General features: G+C 41.7%; 1 protein-coding gene across 3 annotated transcripts in view; it reads left to right on the plus strand.

Moving 5' to 3' along the window:
* The window catches only part of FLT1 (fms related receptor tyrosine kinase 1), a 171,687-nt gene that overhangs the window by 45,344 nt on the left and 108,000 nt on the right, over window positions 1-18,343 (plus strand). For all 3 annotated transcript variants that reach the window (XM_025875119.2, XM_073894741.1, XM_073894742.1), the window contains exons 4-10: window positions 3,922-4,046; window positions 7,680-7,842; window positions 7,949-8,085; window positions 10,598-10,772; window positions 11,720-11,837; window positions 14,003-14,172; window positions 14,572-14,731. In XM_025875119.2, coding sequence (XP_025730904.1) covers window positions 3,922-4,046; window positions 7,680-7,842; window positions 7,949-8,085; window positions 10,598-10,772; window positions 11,720-11,837; window positions 14,003-14,172; window positions 14,572-14,731 — 1,048 coding nt within the window. The remainder of the gene's footprint in view (window positions 1-3,921; window positions 4,047-7,679; window positions 7,843-7,948; window positions 8,086-10,597; window positions 10,773-11,719; window positions 11,838-14,002; window positions 14,173-14,571; window positions 14,732-18,343) is intronic.

The following is an 18,343-nucleotide window of genomic DNA, read 5'->3' on the forward strand; positions in this document are numbered from 1 at the left end:
GAGTTCAGAGAGGGGAGGGTGGCGTGACCTCTGCCTAGTTGGGTGTTGGCACGAGGCCCTGGTGACAGTGTGTCTGCGCTGTGAGTGTGCCGACAATCTTGGGAGCAGCTCTTCCTCGCTCAACAACCAGCCAATTTGGTCTCAGGAAACCACTCTGCAGCGCTGGCTGGGTTCAGAAGTCATTTTTAATTTTGTGACAAAGACAAATGTGTCCTATGGGAGTAGTAAGTGGTTTTACTGGTGATATTAATGGAACCGTGACCTCTTCTGTATCTATGGTCCTACAAAACAAAAAATGTTTGTATTATAATATGTCAGGCAAGTTCATTCTTAGCTCTTCCTTGAAGCAAATTGTAGAGGAAGTATACTATTAATAAGCCCAGAGCATAGTGTGTGTGTGTGTGTGTGTGTGTGTGTGTGTGTGTGTGTGTACCCACAGTCATAAGCTCATTTGCAAACACAGTGGATTTTAACCAACTGCTGACTTGATACAAATGATGGACCTTGAATTGTGTTGGGATGGACACAATTCCCTGAAGTTCTGAACAGAAGTGCAGTGGGCCCAGGGCTGATATTGGTATTGGCTTGTCAAGGCCAATAGTTGTAGTCAAATTCAAGTGTTGGGGGGATCCAAAGTGACAAAGGGAAAGGATACATTGAAAGGCAACATGGAGTTCACCTCTTCTGTTTTCATTTGGGATGGGAATTCATTAGCCTAGATATGACTACACTGATGTTTACTATTTCCTGCCCAAACTTTTTATGCCAGTGTCCTTTGTTGCAAATAGTTGCTTAAGGAGACAGTAAATTAAATGTGAAGGATTTACAGTTTAGTTACATGAATTAAACCATTTCCTGGTGTTTGTGTTTACCTTGGGACTCACAAAGAAGACAAAAATATAGACTCACAGGAGGAAGGAAAGGAATGATCAAATCCCAATGGTTTCTGCCTGAATGTCTAGCTCAGCAACTTTATTTAAGGGAGGAATTTTGTGCTGATAAGTGAATCTTTGTCTCTGTATAATTAACTTTTCCTCTCTGAATATGTTACTATACCCCCTGAGCTCTCCTAATAGACATCTAACTATTAACTGTGCAGTGTGAATGTCTCATTCTATTGGGCAAAACTAAAGTAAATCAAATGGCAGAAATGATCGTTTTCCTCAAGTAAAAATGGATCCTGCTTTATAATCTGAGACTTAAATTTAATAATTCAAAATGTTATTATAAAATAATACATGATCATTCTAGAAAATCTGGCAAATATATAAAAAGGTAGATAAGAAAATAACAAAGCCACTACTCAAACATTTTAGTGTATTTTTTTTCTATGCCACAGATGAATATATAGTTAGAGCTTTTATAGTTAAGATCATGGGTATAATTTGTGATTTTCATATATCCCAATCCCCTCTCTCCATAAGTTCAAATCTCTCGTAAAAATAAGAAAAGTAAGAGCCAGCACATATCCAGTATTAACTGTCTGCCAGGTACCATTCGAACCACTTTACATATATTCCTTCATGTAGCCGTCATAATAGCCCTTTGAAGTAGATTTTGCAAATGAAGCACAGAGAGTAAAATGATTTGCCTGAGGTTTCACAACCAGTAAGGGGGAGAGCCAGGGTTCCAACCCAGTTTGTAAAGTGTGAGCTCTGAACCCCCACCATCTGCTGACACCCTCTGACTCAGCCTTTGTAACCGCCCTGTCCCCAGGCCTACCCCTGGGTGATTGTCCTCTTCTCAGAATTCCTCTAATACTAGACAGTATGACAGGGCACATCCTTTCCCCACTGCGTGTGTGAAAATCAGGCTGAGTCTCTGAAGAGCAGTTGCCGGCTACAGCGGGGGCGGGGTGGGGGGAGCTCCCGCCCTGAGGGTGGTACCGGGGAAGAAGGTCAGGAGACACTGGCCTCCAGGCCTGGCTCTGCTCACCTCAATTCACGTATTTACACCTCTGTCTTATCTGTAAAAGGACAGAGTTGTTGGATAGCCCTTCATCCACTTTGTGAGGTCATTCATTCATTCACTGACTACACGTCAGACCGAGATGCATCCAATCTGTCTCCTCTCCTCTAGGAATTCATCAGCCAGTTTGTAGCCAGAGAAGTAACCTGCCGGTTCAGTGTAGAGTGTGTGAAGTGTTGTTATTGGAGAATGTTGGGGGTTTGGGGAGGGCCCCTCAGGTGGGCTGGGGCAGAGAAAGGGTATAAGGAAGGGGCTGGCCTAGCAAGGCTTCCCAGAGGACAAGGAGGAATTCTGTGTCTAGTGTGTGTGGAATGATTCCTTCTTAAGCCAGGCTACACCAATGTTACTTTTTTTTTTTTTTTTTTTTTTTTGGATTGAAACTACAGGAATTTATTGTCTCACATTCTAGAAACTAGAGGTTGAAATCAACGTGTCAGTGGAACCATGCTACCTCTGAAACCTGTAGGGAGGGGGCGCCTTCTATGTCTCTTCCTACCTGTGGTGGTTGCTGGCAATCCTTGGCAGCCCCCAACTTGCACCTCATCACTCAGTCTCTTCCCTGTGTGTTCATGTGGCTTCTCCCCCCACCCCCTCCACGTCCGTCTCCCTGGGGCCATCTTCCTAAAAAGGCAGCAGTCACTCTGGAGTAGGGACCCACCCTACTTAACTGAGAATTCCATAAGCAATGACTCCATTTGACCCAAATGAGGTCACATTCTGAAGGACTGGGGGTGAGGACTTCCACATTTTGGTTTTGGGGGGGGACACAGTTCAACCCACAACAACTTCATAGCCACCATCTAGTCCAGGCAACCACTGCCTACTTACTGCTGTGTGTCTCCATTCAGCGTCCAGAGCGAGCTTCCTAAAGTACAGCAAGCAGGTGGGGGGACTCGTTGGATCTTTCGGGTCCAGATGGAGAGCGTTAACACCAGACTTCTTTCCATCTGGGTGTCTAAGGCTGAAGCCGAGGGCAGAAGATGGGAACACAGTACCTCCTGAAGAGATCATGAGATGTCAGTGGGTCCCTGAGGGTGAGGGCATGGTAGGCTGTTCGAATGTTCCTAAAAGATCTGATGCTCATTCTGGTCCCCAGAGGAACCACAGAGAAGCTGAACAGGTGGTTTGAATCCTTTTGGCCTCTGAGACTTGGCCAGATGCCATCCTTCTGAAGGGTGGTATCTTGGTGATTATTTAAAGCGTTTTCCAGCCCTCTCTGCATGCACTGGGACATATTGTGCTATTAGTAGATACATAGTACATACTAAAGAAATCTAATATGCCTAGGAAATCAGTGTGGTCCTCAACACTGCTTCTCCAGGCTTTCCCCTGGCCCTGAGCAGCTCAGAGCTTCTCACTCATTATTAGTGTGCCTGTGGTGGTGGGGGGGGGAGGTCTAGAAAACCTTTAAGTCGGGCTTCTGTCATTCAAATGCTAATCCTCTCTCCAAATTGACACCTCTGCATTACCTCTGTCTGCTCCAAGGTCAGCTGACCATTGCACCCAGGGCCCTTTGACTCCTTACAAAGGCTCTGGAGGGCGCTTCCTGAGGCATTTAGCATAGCTGTGGTAAGAAGTGTATGCAGAATATTCTTCTTTCTTTCTCCCTGCACTTTTATGGCTTTTTGCAATAGTGACCTAAACCCACCCCACCCCCACCCACCCCACACATCACAATTGCATTTTAGGGCATGAGGGGCAATCTGACCCAAGGTCAAGACGTGAATAAGGAATTTGGTTTATTACAGAAGCATTCTGTTTTTGGGCAAAAACAGAGCCAAATTCAGAGACAAGAATGTGAACTTATGGATTATATTAAGAGGGACCCGTGTCAGTGACCATCCCGCCTCACCCAGCTACGGTGTCTAGATGTTGTTGCTACAACCATTTATATATATATATACACATATATATATATATATATTATGTATTTTTCATTTTCTTCTCATTCAGATACAGGTAGACCTTTCTTAGAGATGCACAGTGAAATACCCGAAATTATATATATGACTGAAGGAAGGGAGATCGTCATCCCCTGCCGGGTCACGTCACCTAACATCACTGTGACTTTAAAAAAGGTAAAACCGAGCAATGCTTCTCTCAGAAAATCTTTACTGCAAGTGAGCACAATGAATTTCAAGTCCTTTTATCTCTCTGGAATGATTTTCTCACAGACATTTGGGCTGCTCTGTGGACTTTTCTGGAATATCCTTTTACTATAAAGGATAAGTGCTAGATGTCATACCCAGGCATGTACTTAAATGAAATACCATGACAATGTGGTGGGCATAAATCTGTGTGAATGTAATGAAAGAACAAAAATCATGCAAATGTTCATATATTGCCACAAGTCCAAGTGTTTGCAAATGTGAAGAAAAAAAATGTTGCTTATACAAAGTAATAGCTTGGCAAGAGAGTGGTTACTCTAGATTTTTGCTAAGGACAGAACTGTGAGACAGGTGCCTGTGGACCCACCACCTTTAGTTTGGGTTGTGAAGTTCCTGGGAACAAAAAGCTTATGTCCTGCTGGGCAGCCAAACTTAGCTGCTTAGGGAAAGGGAAAAAAAGGGAGGTGGGGGGGGCAATAAAGCTACACATGACATTTTTTTCTTCGGATCAAGTTGTAAACCATGCATGTGGAGAAAGAACAAGATTTGGGGTGGAATCTAATAAAGATAAAAACTAAAATGTGACATTCTAGCTAATTCATCGGTGCTAAGAGTTTGGGAACAGACTAGGGTGAAGAGGTGGACAAGCACTCCCCAAATGGAAAATGGTGGTGAGTCCTGAGAGCTTTGAGCTTTAAGAGGAAAAGTCAAGCCTTTCTCAAGGCAGCGGGAACCACCACCATCAATCACCCTGTAGGTACTCACGAAGTGTTTGGGGGTCGCAGTAGTCGAGTCTGAAAAGCTTGGAGGAATTTCCAGTATCACTAGAGTCCTGGAGTATGATGGAGGTGCCTCCCAGTCTTCTTCCCTTGAATTCACTTTCCTACATTACTGATTCGATTTAAGCCCTCAGGATAGTCCATCAGTGACAGGCGTTAGCTTCCGTTATATCTATGTGTCACTGCCTGTAATTATAAAAGCATTGTATTTCAGAGCTGGAAGCATCAGAGGAGTTTAAACCAATGGGTGGAAGGAAAAACTGAGATTCTGGGGGAGTTGGGGACCCCCCAGACCACACTGGGCATTGGAATCCGTATCTTGACCCCTCCTTCCGTGCCCTTGCCACCTTGGTTGATGGTTTAGTTGGCACAGGAGAAAGACCAGAGTGGTTAAGAACAGAGCCCCGTGGCACGCTGCCTGGATTCTGATCACCCAACCACTTAACCTGCTGGACAAACTGGCAAGTTACCAAAACTTCCTCCACCTCAGTTTCCTCGTTGGAGAGGTGGGGTCGCACCCACCTCGCATGGATGTTAAGAAGTAACTGAGGTGATACATAAAAAGACCTTAGAACAGTTCCTTGTACAAGCTGAGCCCTATTAAGGGTTTTTATTTAGCTGTTATTATTTATCTAACAGCTTAATACCCAAAACTTGATTTATTATCAAGTGATATTTATTATCAAGCGTGGTATCCACTCCTCTTAGCCTGAGGTAATAATCACTGTGTGATTACTGTGGAACATACCACGGGGCTGCCTTTTTGTTCTAGTGCAGATCATTTGTCTGTTGTAAGGAACAGTCCCACATTCCCCCCTGTAAAAATATGAGGGGGGGGGAGCTTGTTTTCACTGTTTTTCTACCTAAGCTCTATAACAGACATGAGAGCGGGAGAGAGAGAGGGAGGGGGAGAGAGAAAAGCACACTGTTCTAATAGGGATTTGGGTTTGCCCCATATATATATGGAAACTATTCGAACGTACCATGTATATGTATGTCGCCCTGAAGTTATAAGATCTTTTCCACTTCTCCACTTCTCCTTTTGTCCCTTTTAACCTGCTGTCCCCTTCCCTCTCCTTTCCCCCACCAGCGCTGGCGGAGCCGTGGTAAGCTGGAGACAGCCCCCCTGTCCAGTCCTTTCCCTCGGGGCTGCTCCTCTGCCTGCCTCTCTGTGACACTCGTAGGCACCGCCATAGCTGATGAGCTACATGGTCTTCTGCTAATTTAGCTCTCATCAGCTCGGAACAAAGCTTCTTGGTCAGTAGAATCCTACTGGTGGCTGTAAGGGCAGATTAGAGTAAGCGAAACTTCCTCTGAAACCTTAAAGGAAACTTTAGTGCATTTCTCAGTTGTGCTGAGGAAGTCCATCAGCGAACCTTTCTTTTAGATTCGGCACATGCTTGTGTTCACCGGTGTTTAAAGCATCATAGATCTCAATCCCTGACTGAAATTTGTTTGAGCTTTCCCCTTAATAATTTGCACCAAATTAGAGAAGGTTCTTTTCCTCCCACTGGAGATAAAGCCTTCCTAAGCCTGCAGATAGAATCATGATTTACTAGAACACGAAATGCATCCTTCACTTGCTTGCAAGTTCTTCATAAACAGGGTGCAGCTCATTTCAAAGCCGTGTGACACTCTGGTAACACAGACAGATGCAGACATGCTCACTGGGAGAGGGCGCTGGTGACGTTTCCCAGAGGAATTTCTGCCATGGAGTCGCAAATCCCGGCCAGATTAGCTCCTTCAACAAGCAATATAAATAAATGATAAACAGATAAGCGATGCAAGGTGCACTTTTTAGAAGATGAAAAAGATCTGAAACATCTTCCGGGCAGTTTGCCCTTTCCTTTTTAATCTGTTGTGGGAAGGTAATCTGATTTTTTTCTTCCCCCCTTTTCCAGCAGGGCATAAGTCATAGTGGTTGTCAGAGATGCCTCTGAAATTGGGCTGGCAATCTGGCATCAGGGGAATTTGGCTGGGCCAATCAGTGGAGCAATATCCCCTTTATAAAGGCTCATCCCAAGGCGGATTGTTTATATGGTAGTCTTTAAAAAATAAAATTCTTGGCATCCAGCGGAAGGCATAAGGGAAAATCAAATCATGGATTCCTTTCTTCTGTTTGGACTCAATGTGTCTGGGAATACTTCTAAGAATGTGAGAGCACTTCACTCACGACAGCGTCTCTGGCCTCCACATCTGTTTGCAGCTGTCTTCACTGTCTATTTCCCTGGAGTTTCCCCTCCCAGAGGCAGAGTCGAGGCCCTCAGCCTTCCCAGAATGATAACCCCAGCAAGCACCAAGTGAATGCTATGAATCTCAAAGGACTGGGAATTCTTTAGAGTCCTCTGAAGACAGCCACCTCTTTACTAAATCATGAAAAATGGGAGGACAAGTTATGGCTTGTTAAAAGCTCCAGATGATGAGGCCCAGGAGGGTAACCTGGCGGGCCCAGTGGAAAAAGTCCTAGTTGGTTTCTCTGTGGAGTCTCAGGCCAGTCTGTTACAAGGATGATTCCCAGAGGCCAAGTGATACGGGCTCCCAGTGCAAATCTGACATGGCAGCTAGGTCTATCCCGGGTGGGTGCAGCTTGTTGCCGAGGCTGATAACGAATTATCGTAATTACTGTAATTTATTATCATAATCTATATCTTGCTCCACGCAAACAAAACTAAAGAGCCCATGATGACAAACTAGAGTTTTTACCTGGACCATTTTCGTTTTCAATGAAAACTGTGTTTGCGCAAATTACGAGGGAAACGGTATTGCCACAGTGCTAGTACGATTTTCTTAAAACATCTTTTTTATTTTTTTTTTCCCTTTTCAGTTTCCCCTTGATACCCTGATCCCGGATGGAAAACGAATAACCTGGGACAGTAGGAAGGGTTTTATAATAGCAAATGCAACATACAGAGAAATAGGGCTTCTGACCTGTGAAACAACAGTCAACAGACATTTGTACAAGACCAACTATCTCACCTATCGACAAAGTAAGTGACGTTCCAGGGGCATGAGCGCAGACCAAAACAGCAAAACGCAGGGAAACCTTGATTTCCAAAAAAAAAAAAAAAAAAATCTCATTTCTTATGCTTTCAGCCAATACCATCCAAGATGTCCAGATAAGCACTCCAAGCCCAGTCAAGTTACTGCAAGGTCACACTCTTACCCTCAACTGCACTGCCACCACTGATTTGAACACGAGGGTTCAGATGACCTGGAGTTATCCTGGTGAAGTGAGTGACATTTTTCTCTGGCTTCTGGAGGGTAGTATTTCTTTCTGGCAAGTGACATGCCACTGGGTTTTTGAGGTGGGGCAAAATCAGCATCTTCTGACTGGCGTGGCAGTTTGAGTGAACAAGGAAGCTGTGGGTGCATTTCGGGGGCTTCCCTCGTCTGATGTTCCGTGTGTGTGCATAGATACGGTCTTTTGATGTCTGGAGGTTTTGTTTTGAAGTATACAGGCTGGTATTTCTATTGCATGATTCCGGGTGGAAAAGGGGATTGTTTCATCCTTGGAAACTGTTCTCTGGGATTTAGAGATGAGAGGGAAATTTATCACTCAATGCCAGGCAGGGCCTATCTGTGGTAAGAACGACAACAAAAAGCTGTTGTCAGCGCGTTAATTTCAGATACCGGCAGACAGCGAGGCACCTGATTGGAGCATGTTTGGAAAAGATATTCCAAGCCAGCCGGCCCGTATCCCCTTTGTTCAGTGACAAAGGAGCAGTGCTGTCCTTCAGAAAAAATGAGAGGAATGAAGACTGAGTCAGGGCTCCTTATTCAGACCAAACGTCCCTGCAAACAGTCATCGTTTGCAGGCATGTAGATGGGGAATCGATGATCAGCTGTTGTCACCGCGGCCCCCATTGGCTGGGTGGCAGTATGACGGATGGGGCATATCCCAGGCCCAGTCGTGCGTTCGGTCATTCAGGTTGCACAATCACAAAGGTTACCGATGATTACATTTTATGCTGAAGATTAATGCGTCAGCCCCAAGCTACTGTTATTTCTCATCAACATTTCTTGCCATGGAAATAGAATAACTTGGCAACCAAAAGATGCAACAAGTGCGCTGTAGGAACACATTAAGGACTCATCAGTCCTATTTTCTAGAAAGTGATATTGTTTCATTTAAATAACAATGCTATGACTTGCAGCAGTTGTTTCTGGGTTTTGATAGAAGTCAGGTATTCTCAGTAAACTCCAGGAGAGAACAAACTCTTATCCTGTTGGTGGCTCTACGACAAGATGTGATAAAACATCTACTGACCGCCAGTTACCTTTGAGAACGGCGCTGTCCAATAGAACTTTGTGTGATTGAAATATCTTTTCTGACTAATACAGTAACCACTAGCCACAGGTGGCTAATGAGGGCCTGGAATGTGGTTCCTGTGACTAAGGAACTGAATTTCTTATTTTAACTTTAACAGCCACATGTGGCTGGTGGCTACGGTGCCAGACAAAACAGTTATCTGAAACCCAGGATCAGCTGTTTTCCAAAGGCAGAAACAACACCAGTGTTACTCAAATTTGGGAAGGGAAGAGTTCTCCCAGGGAGAAGACGGAAGTAATACCTACAGAGAGTGGCCGAAAATCTCTCAGGCTGGCATTTAAGGGACTGCTGCTCTGATTTTTGATGGTGGTGGTTGACATCTTCTTTCTGGTTACTGCCGAGAAGGAAGAAAATGGCCTACCCGTGTGTCTGTTCCAGCAGGGCAATATAAGGACAGGTGGTAGAAGTTTCATAAATGTGGCACAGAGGAGAGCTAAGTTCAAGACCCAAAGACCAGTACTGTACTGCTTTTCAATGTCTTTTTTCCATGCCTCCTCACGGGGAAGGATGGAGAGGGAGAAATAACATATTATGTGTTATAAAATGTAATGCTAAAAAAAAAAAATGAGAGAGGGGGAAGGAACAATGGAAGGAAAAGGCAATGTGATCTCATCTTCTCAAAACCAGGAAGGAGGCATTGTGACCACTTTACACTGCTGAGCCCCAGGGCCTGCTCCTGGTGTGCCCTGAGGCAAACACAGGAGGACGTCCCACCACCACCACCACCACCACCACCACCACCACCACCATCATCAGAGTGTTGGCTACGCTTGTAGATGGCTTTGCATGTCCTCAGATCCATTCAGTGTGATTTAGCAGAAATTGGTAAGCCTTGCTCAAAATAGTGAAATGATGAAAGCAGGATTATTACACCTTAGTCTGTGTAGCCGGGACTCATGATTTTTTCCTTCATTTCCAGTAAGGGAGCAAAAGAAAACTCACATGGTGACTTATTAAAGAAGCAGTGTCATGAAGCCAGATACCAAAGATACTTATTGCCTGAGTTAGCCACATCTATGCCCAGAGAGCTGGTTACTGTTTAGAGAGGTGTGTGCTGGAGAGAAGGCACTAGATTTACACTCCAAAGACCTGAGTTTCCTGCCCACGGTGGCCTCTGACGCTTCAGCCTCTTCATCTGTAAAAGGGCAGTGATGCTGCCTATTTCATTGGGTAGTTGTGAGAAACTACTGAGTTAATGTACACGAAAGTCCATCTGGAGAAGATGATGTGCTAAATGAGTGCCCCCATGGCAAATGTTTGAAACGCATTGAGACACAGTTTGAGTTTATAAACATCTTGCTGTTAGGTGGGTTTGCTTCTCAGCGTAAAATGTCCATCATCTCAGTAATAATCTGAGAAATTTGAGCATGAACAATTACTACTTCCACATTTGCTATACATTTTCTTTCTAGACAAAGAAGAGAGCGTCTATAAGGCAACGAATTGGCCAACGCACTTCCATTGCCATTGTGTTCTACAGCGTTCTTGTTATTGACAAAGTACAGAACAAAGACAAAGGACTTTATACTTGCCATGTGAAGAGTGGCCCGTCATTCAAATCTGTTAACACCTCAGTGCATATATATGGTAAGGCACTCGTGCTCTGCTTTCTATCTTCATGGATTTGGGGCAGATTCTATAAAAATTTTTTTTTGGCCAAGAGGTACTCTATCATGAATGATACAACTTGATTCCCCTCCTCCTGCTGCCAAAAAGCAAAACGCAGTAAGTGTTGTTTAATACTTTGGAATTAGAGCATCTTTTCCTTGCCAGTTTATTGTGGTGAATAATTCAGTTAGATCATATTAAATTCTTTTTTTAGTATTCCATATAAACAGACAGAAAAATATGATAGATTTACCTTCATTTCTCAGGTACTGCTGTGAGTTAGAGAAAAATGTGGTGGGATAAGTTATTTAGAATTGATGTGATTTTATCCCTGGTTTTACCCTCATGAAATCCTAATATTGTTGCTTAATGCCAATAGGCAAATTCTGTAAAGAAAATACTTAAACCTCTTTAGAATCCTTAAAAACCTTATTTATTTTCACTGTTGAAAAGAAAAACAGCGAGAGGCAGAAACCTGGAACAGTCCTGGCAGTGGGCTTAGATATTCTTTTGATTTTCTCCAGTAGGGTTTTTTTTTTTTTTAATCAGATCATTTATTTTATGGTGTCTGAAGGAACTTTCTCCCATCATACTCATGTTGGGCAGGTAGATTTTCAGAGAAGTATCTCTACTTTTCTGTGATGTGACACGGATATTTGAGATGTTCCATTCTCTGTGGCTCTGCCTCTGTTTTTCTGTTTTACTCGCAACCCTTTCATTTGAATGTACTTCACCAGTTAGAGTGCTTCTGAATTATTTTATTCAGGGCTCAATATTTGGGCTCACTGATAGGCTTGATCAGAGTTCAGCTCTGTTTGTTTATTGCTTGCGCCCTCCTTCTAGGAGGCAGGAGGTTGGGTTGGTGTTGTTCTATTTAGATAAACACGGCCCTTCCTAATCTCTTTTTTATCCTTCTCCTTTCAAAGATAAAGCATTCATCACTGTGAAGCATCGAAAACAGCACGTGCTGGAGACCACAGCTGGCAAGCGGGCCTACAGGCTATCTGTGAAAGTGAAGGCATTTCCCTCGCCAGAGGTTCTATGGTAGGACCATAATTATTTTCCTATCAGTTTAAGATATGCTTTGTAAGTAAGAAGATGCAGGAGCCCAATGACTGGAATTCCTGAAAAAATATCAAGAGAAGTTCCCCAGACCGTGGTGGAAAGCCAAGAATCGTGTTGATTTCTGGGGCGGGGAGCAAGCAGAGAGGCTGGGCTGGAGGGGAAAGGAAGCTGTCCCAGGATGGGGCAAGAGCTGAGGTGTTTTGAGTGCTCAGTTCAGTTCAGCCCTTCCCGTGCTGTGACTAAATTTCTGCATCTCTAAACCTCCCCATGATGTCAACATCCTTTGAATGGGAGTATGTTGGGCAATGAGTAGGAAGCATCTTGAATATGTAACATGCTCTATTAACCCTGAAGAAGTGGGCCCTTGTAATGAGGATAATAATTCTTTTATTATCTGAAAATAATTCTTTTATATACAGCTGGGATGAAAGTTCCAGGCTTGTTGTAAAATTAAACAAACATTAATAGAGACAAGACTTATTCAGTCACAGGGGTGGAGGAAAGGACCTACTTGAACTAATTAAGTTTTTTTTGGCTCAAAGTTTGCATATTCAGAACCTTCTGAAGCAGGTTCTTTTTGTTAGTACAACACCTGATGTAAAACAATGTAATCTGTTTATAATCTGCAGTCATTTTGTTAAATCATTTTTAAATGCCAATATCTTTGGCTCAAACCATTACATTTTAAACAAAAGAGTACAGTACTAAACCGATTAGGAAAACAGCCCGTACAATATAGAAACGGCGCCATTGTAGAATCACCTCCACCAGACCTTATTTTGCTTTCAATATCATATGATTGCAGTGTTTGTTTTCAGTTTCCTCAAATAGGTTAATAGGGAGTTAAAGAGAAAATTAAACTCTGTGCTATGCCCCTTCATGCCGTCACAGTAGAAGAGAGATTTTTTGTTTTGTTTTATAATGTGTAAAAGGTCCAATAGTAAATTTCCTGTGAGTGTACATAATTCCTTAATAGGAATTTAATCACTCCAGGCTATACATTCCCTCTTTCAAAAGGGTCTGAGAGTATCCCCATCTATTAAACAGTGCTAATTTCTTTAGTAACTAAGCAGCTAGGACCTAAAATGCATACACAATAAATCATTCCCTGTTTGAAAACACTGACTTGTTCATGAGAAATAAAGTAAATTAAGATGATATCTGCAGTCATAAAATAGAGCATAGTTATTTCAACTGCTTTGGAACCGAGACCCATTAGTGATGGGTATTTGCTTACAGGACAATGTAACGTTTGCATGGATATGAACTAATACCATTTCCAGTATTAAACCTTCATACAGAACACAATAAGCTCCTAAAAGATTAAAAAATGCCCAGCTAAAGTACTGTGCGATTTAATGAAATCATAGACTTGTAGCATTAAATCTTTGAGAAACTCTAGAAAATTTGGAGAAACTGAGGCTCACACGGACAAGTCAGATGCACAGCACAGAGTGGCAGGGCTGGGACAAGCCTTCAGGCCTCCCGACTCTCAGTTCTGTATGCAGCTGCGTGGTATCTCGGCATTGATTCTATATTTAAAGTTAAAAAGAATTTTTTTTTTAAGTTTTGTACCTTTTGTTTGTGAGTTTTGTGCCTTAACTATTCTTCCACAGGGGAAAAAATCTTGATAATCTTGATTTTACTATAGCTTATGAAAGGGACAACTGGTGTGACCATTTATACAACTAATAAGAACTCCACATGAGACCACAATAGGAAAGTCTATTTTTATTTTTATCTGGAGAAGTGATCTAGTTGATCTGACTTACAATGGCCCTTGTATTGCTGATGAAGCCTCATGGAAAACTGAAAAACATCTCGATGGGATCAGCCAGTGCTGCTGGGTGAATACTTAAGTCACGTGATGACCAGCATCCTTGTGGGTACCTTAAAACCATCGCTTTTCTTTCTTCCTTCAACGTACTTCTTCCTCCTTGCCAATAAATGTGAAGTGTTTCTCCGTTTAAAAAACCACGCCTGGCTTTACTGAAAAGTTAGTGTCTGTCTACATTTGTAAAGTGCATGTGGAGGACCAAAGGCTTGGAGCGTATCACCTTGAGCTCACAAATGTAAATGACAGTGTTAAAGTGATATTTGAGAGGCCTTGTGGAATGACTTCCCAATCCCACTCTTAACCACAGGTTAAAAGATGGGTTCCCCGTGACTGAGAAATCTCCTCGCTATTTGGTTCACGGCTACTCGTTAATTATCAAAGATGTTGCTGCAGAAGATGCAGGGGATTACACGATCTTGCTGGCCATCAAGCAGTCCAGTGTGTTTAAAAACCTTACCACCACTTTAATTGTAAATGGTAAGTTTGCTGTTCGTACTTTCTTCTGGTTCTGGCAGGGGTGGAGTTCAGGAAAATTTGTAAACCAAAAGTCAATGGAACAACATCAGCGAGAACACACATTTAAGTAATGATTTTTAAAAAAACCACGTACACCCGCATCATACCAATTTCATGTCTGCTCGTTATCTTCCATAAGCAATATGATTTTTTTACCGTTGTAATCATGACGTACAAACCATGGAATCAATTTTTTACTGTTATCAAACACTTTTATTTAAAAAAAAAAAAAAGGCTGTAATGACAACAGACATGTGTTGCTTTCCCCGACATCAAAACCAAGGAGAATGCGGGCCTTCATGTTGTAGCCCAGGAGAAAGTCACTGTACAGCTCTTGACTTCTGTTCATCTCCCTTCCAGTGAAACCCCAGATCTATGAAAAAGCTGTGTCATCCTTTCCAGACCCAACTCTCTATCCCCTGGGCAGCAGACAGATCCTGACTTGTACCATTTATGGTATACCTCAACCTACAGTCATGTGGTTCTGGCGTGCCTGTAACCATAGTCACTCCAAAGCAAGGTAAGCACAGTTTGTTTCCTAACTTTCGAATACTTGCTATACCCGGACTCGAGATTCTTTAAGGGACACAGATGGAAGTTTGCAAATGGGATAGGCGGTTATATTTGGGGCGAACAAAGGCTTTCCCTCCCATGGGAAAAAGTTGGCAATATCTACTTGTTTTCCTTACTCATTTCTAACCATTTCATAATTTTTCTCTTTAGCTAATAGTTTTAGGAGCACAGGGAGAGAATCAAGGTCACCTTGTGAGCCTTTTTTTGAAACTCAGTTGGAACTCCAGTCTTGTTTTCAACTGAGAACCTCCAGACTTTGGCTTATTCAGCTACAGTGGCTTTCCCATTTCTCATTTGGTGAATATTGGATATGATAGGAGATCTTCCCTGCCCTGGTGATCACTACCTGTCGTAGGTTTTGCTCATGCTCTTCCTTCATTTCCACCCATTTGCTGCCTCCTGAGAAGTCCTTCCTTATCCTCCAAGGCTTAGCTTTGCCAACTCTCCTGACTGCCTCATTCAGACTCCTTTCTCCCTCTTCAGTAGGAACCACGCCTCTTTTGCACCTTGTTACTTTGCTGGGTTTGCATACAGTTTGCATACATTTGTTTTATCTCTAAGCCCTGAGCTGATTGAGAGCACCTCTGTATCTTTAGGGCCCGTAGAGGCTTACTGTGTATTTGCTGAGTGGATACGTCCCTACCTTCTGGTCATTGTGCAGCATTTCCTTGCATCCTGTTGATGACTGAGTCCTGTTTGCTCTTTTCCCATTTTTGTTTAGTCTAGAGGAATGATGCTAAGGACAGTTCATGAGAGCTAATTTGAAGGACAGGAATAGAGTTGATAAGTGCAACAATCAGATATTATTGAGACCGCCCAAGAACAATCATTATGCCATAATATTTGCTTTGTTGCTTTTAATTCCACTTGTAGAGTGTTGGGAAAGTTGCTATTTTAAAAAAAACAAAAACAAAATTAGCTTGATAAAAAGTAAGACACAATTCTAGCATAAACAGAAGGGACTGCTTCATTTTCTGGATTCTTCCTGCCATTTCAACTCTTCATCTTGTGTTGTAATCTTTTGCTTAAGGTCTTTCATTCTGATAGTGAAAGCTACTGGTGAGTCCTGGGGTTCCCAAAAAGTAGCTATTTCCACACATGTCCCAATTTCTCGTGTGAATGTCATGTTCTAAGAATAGAAATATGGAGAAATTACAAATCTTGACTATCTTCTTTACCACTGTGGATACTTAACCCAAAAGAAAGTGAGATCTACTGAGATTTTGTATGATTTTGCTAATTTAGGGGTAGGCATCCATATTTGTGGATCTGTTCCCTTAAGGCCTGGATATTTGTGCTAACCTAACATGCAAATAAGTGAAAAATTACTAAATAATTTAAGCTATTTGGAGAAAAGTGTAAAGTTGAATTTTGGGGGAATAACATAGCCTTTTATAGATGTTTTTAATTTTTGTTTTGACAATAGCAAATGTAAAATTTCAATTCTAGGGGCACCTGGGTGGCTCAGTCAGTTTCAGGTTTTGATCTCAGGGTTGTGAGTTTGAGCCCCTCATTGGGCTCCAAGCTGGGCATGGAACCTACTTAAAAATAAAAAATAAATAAAAATAAAATTTCAATTCTATTTAGGGCAGAGCTAGGAACCCTTTTAGAAAACAGCAATTATGAGTGAGGGAATATAATGTTATAAAGTTGGGTTTGAATAATGCTAATAAAACATGATTTGGGGAATGAAGTCATTTGAAGTAAAACTTTGGAGGCATTAGCTCTCTTTTTCTGATTTCTTTGTGGTACATGGGATCCTTCTCCTGTGTCACAGAGTAAGTTTGTCAGGGTCTGGAAAGATGTCTAATCCCTCTTCTCTCAAGACTCAGAGCAGTGCCTCAGATCTTCGGTAAATGTTAGTTGACCATCTGACTTATTCTCTGATCAAGGCTTTTTTTTTTTTAACCAATCACAAGACAGATCAGAAATGAAAGTGTTAACTTTTCCAGTGATGCTTCATTAAAAATATATACATTGTTGCTTGAAATTATCTGCTACAAAATGTGCATATCCATAAGAAGTTTGTTGTTTGTGTTTTTTCTAAGTCAACAGACCAAGTAGCTTAACATGTGTCAGGCCCGAATTTGGTGCTTGGTGGTTAAATCGGTACTTTTAACTTAGAAATAGTTCAGAAAGATATACAGGACCTTTGTGAACTAGGACATAAATAGAATAATTCTACTTCACCCTGTCAGAGAGATAGGAGCTAAAATTGACAAGAGAAATGGAGCCTTCTTTAGTTACTAGAAGTTTTCAAATATGTCTTTATATAAATGTATTTTATATACTTAACACCTAGATTCCATTGTAGATAGGAATTTTAGTTAGTGACATTTGAATAAAGGGGGGGTCTATTGCCTGAATTTTTAAAATTTTATTTTGAGTTACATAGTAACATATTTGCATGGTGGTATCTACGCATGACTGTCAAAAGAGGTTAGGTGGTTAATATGTCCATATTACTCGTGAATATATAGAATAATTCTTGGTATTTAAATTTTAGGCTCTAGTTAAAGGACATATCTATATATGGACACAACCGAAGCATTAGATTAGTTTTGAGGTTTGAATGTGTTTAAGTAGCTCAAACTTCATTAATTGGTTTAATATAGCCAACTGGTTAATGTATCTAAGTTAAAGAGGTTCAGGCTTAAATTGCATAGTTTTCTGGAGTCCGGTAAATACATAAATATATTTTAAAACTGTCAGAATTATTGCTCAACTAGTTTACCTTTGTGGAAAATAAGAACCATAAATAAAATTAACAGAAATTTCCTCCTTTAAAAAAAACCCCTGTGATACACTGCTGAGCTAGGTTTTAGCTATGCTTCTGATTCACCTAGAGTTTGTTCTTATGAAACATTAGGAATAAAAGAAAGGAGGAAAAAGGTAGTTACTTTTCAACTCACATTCCTAATGAGCTGAGAGGAAATATGGCAGAATCTTTTCCCCTTTTACTTTTCTGCACATTTGGGTGGTAACGTAGTGGGAGAGCTAGAATATTTCTTTTGAATTTTTAATAGCATTAAAATAACTTATCAATGCCAAATGAAGTGGAATTTTCGATTTTTCCTCATCCTTAGCAACTAGCAGAGACTTCTAAATAGATATTCCGAAACTTGTTCCAGATTAGTGTGGGCATAACCTAGGGAGTCTGCATAAGGGTAGTTAAGCTCAGAGTGCCTTTCACATGTGTGTAGTTTACAGCTTCTGTTCATATAAAATACAGATAATTACACACGCTTCACAGAGACAATATGAGGTTCAAATGAGGTCATATATTTGGGAAAGGTACGGAGTGCCATTGGAAGACAAGGTTGTGATTATTCCTAGCAGTGGGATAAAATTGTCTAAGGCTCCAAAACTTTTAAGGAACGTGAAAAGAATTTTCTGCCTACTATAGAGCTAGTTTCACAACAGTGACAATTTTTAACCTAACCAGCGCTTCTGAGAGATGAACACAAGTTGTGGAAAGTAAAGTGTGATTTTGCTATGCTTGAGAAATAGAAATGTAGTAGGTGTGGGCTGTAGAATTGAGGAAAACATAACACGATTT

The sequence above is a fragment of the Callorhinus ursinus genome, unplaced genomic scaffold, assembly GCF_003265705.2.
Source record: "Callorhinus ursinus isolate GAN/ISIS: 27379988/994484 unplaced genomic scaffold, GSC_fseal_2.0 scaffold7, whole genome shotgun sequence".
Classification (NCBI taxonomy): Eukaryota; Metazoa; Chordata; class Mammalia; order Carnivora; family Otariidae; genus Callorhinus; species Callorhinus ursinus.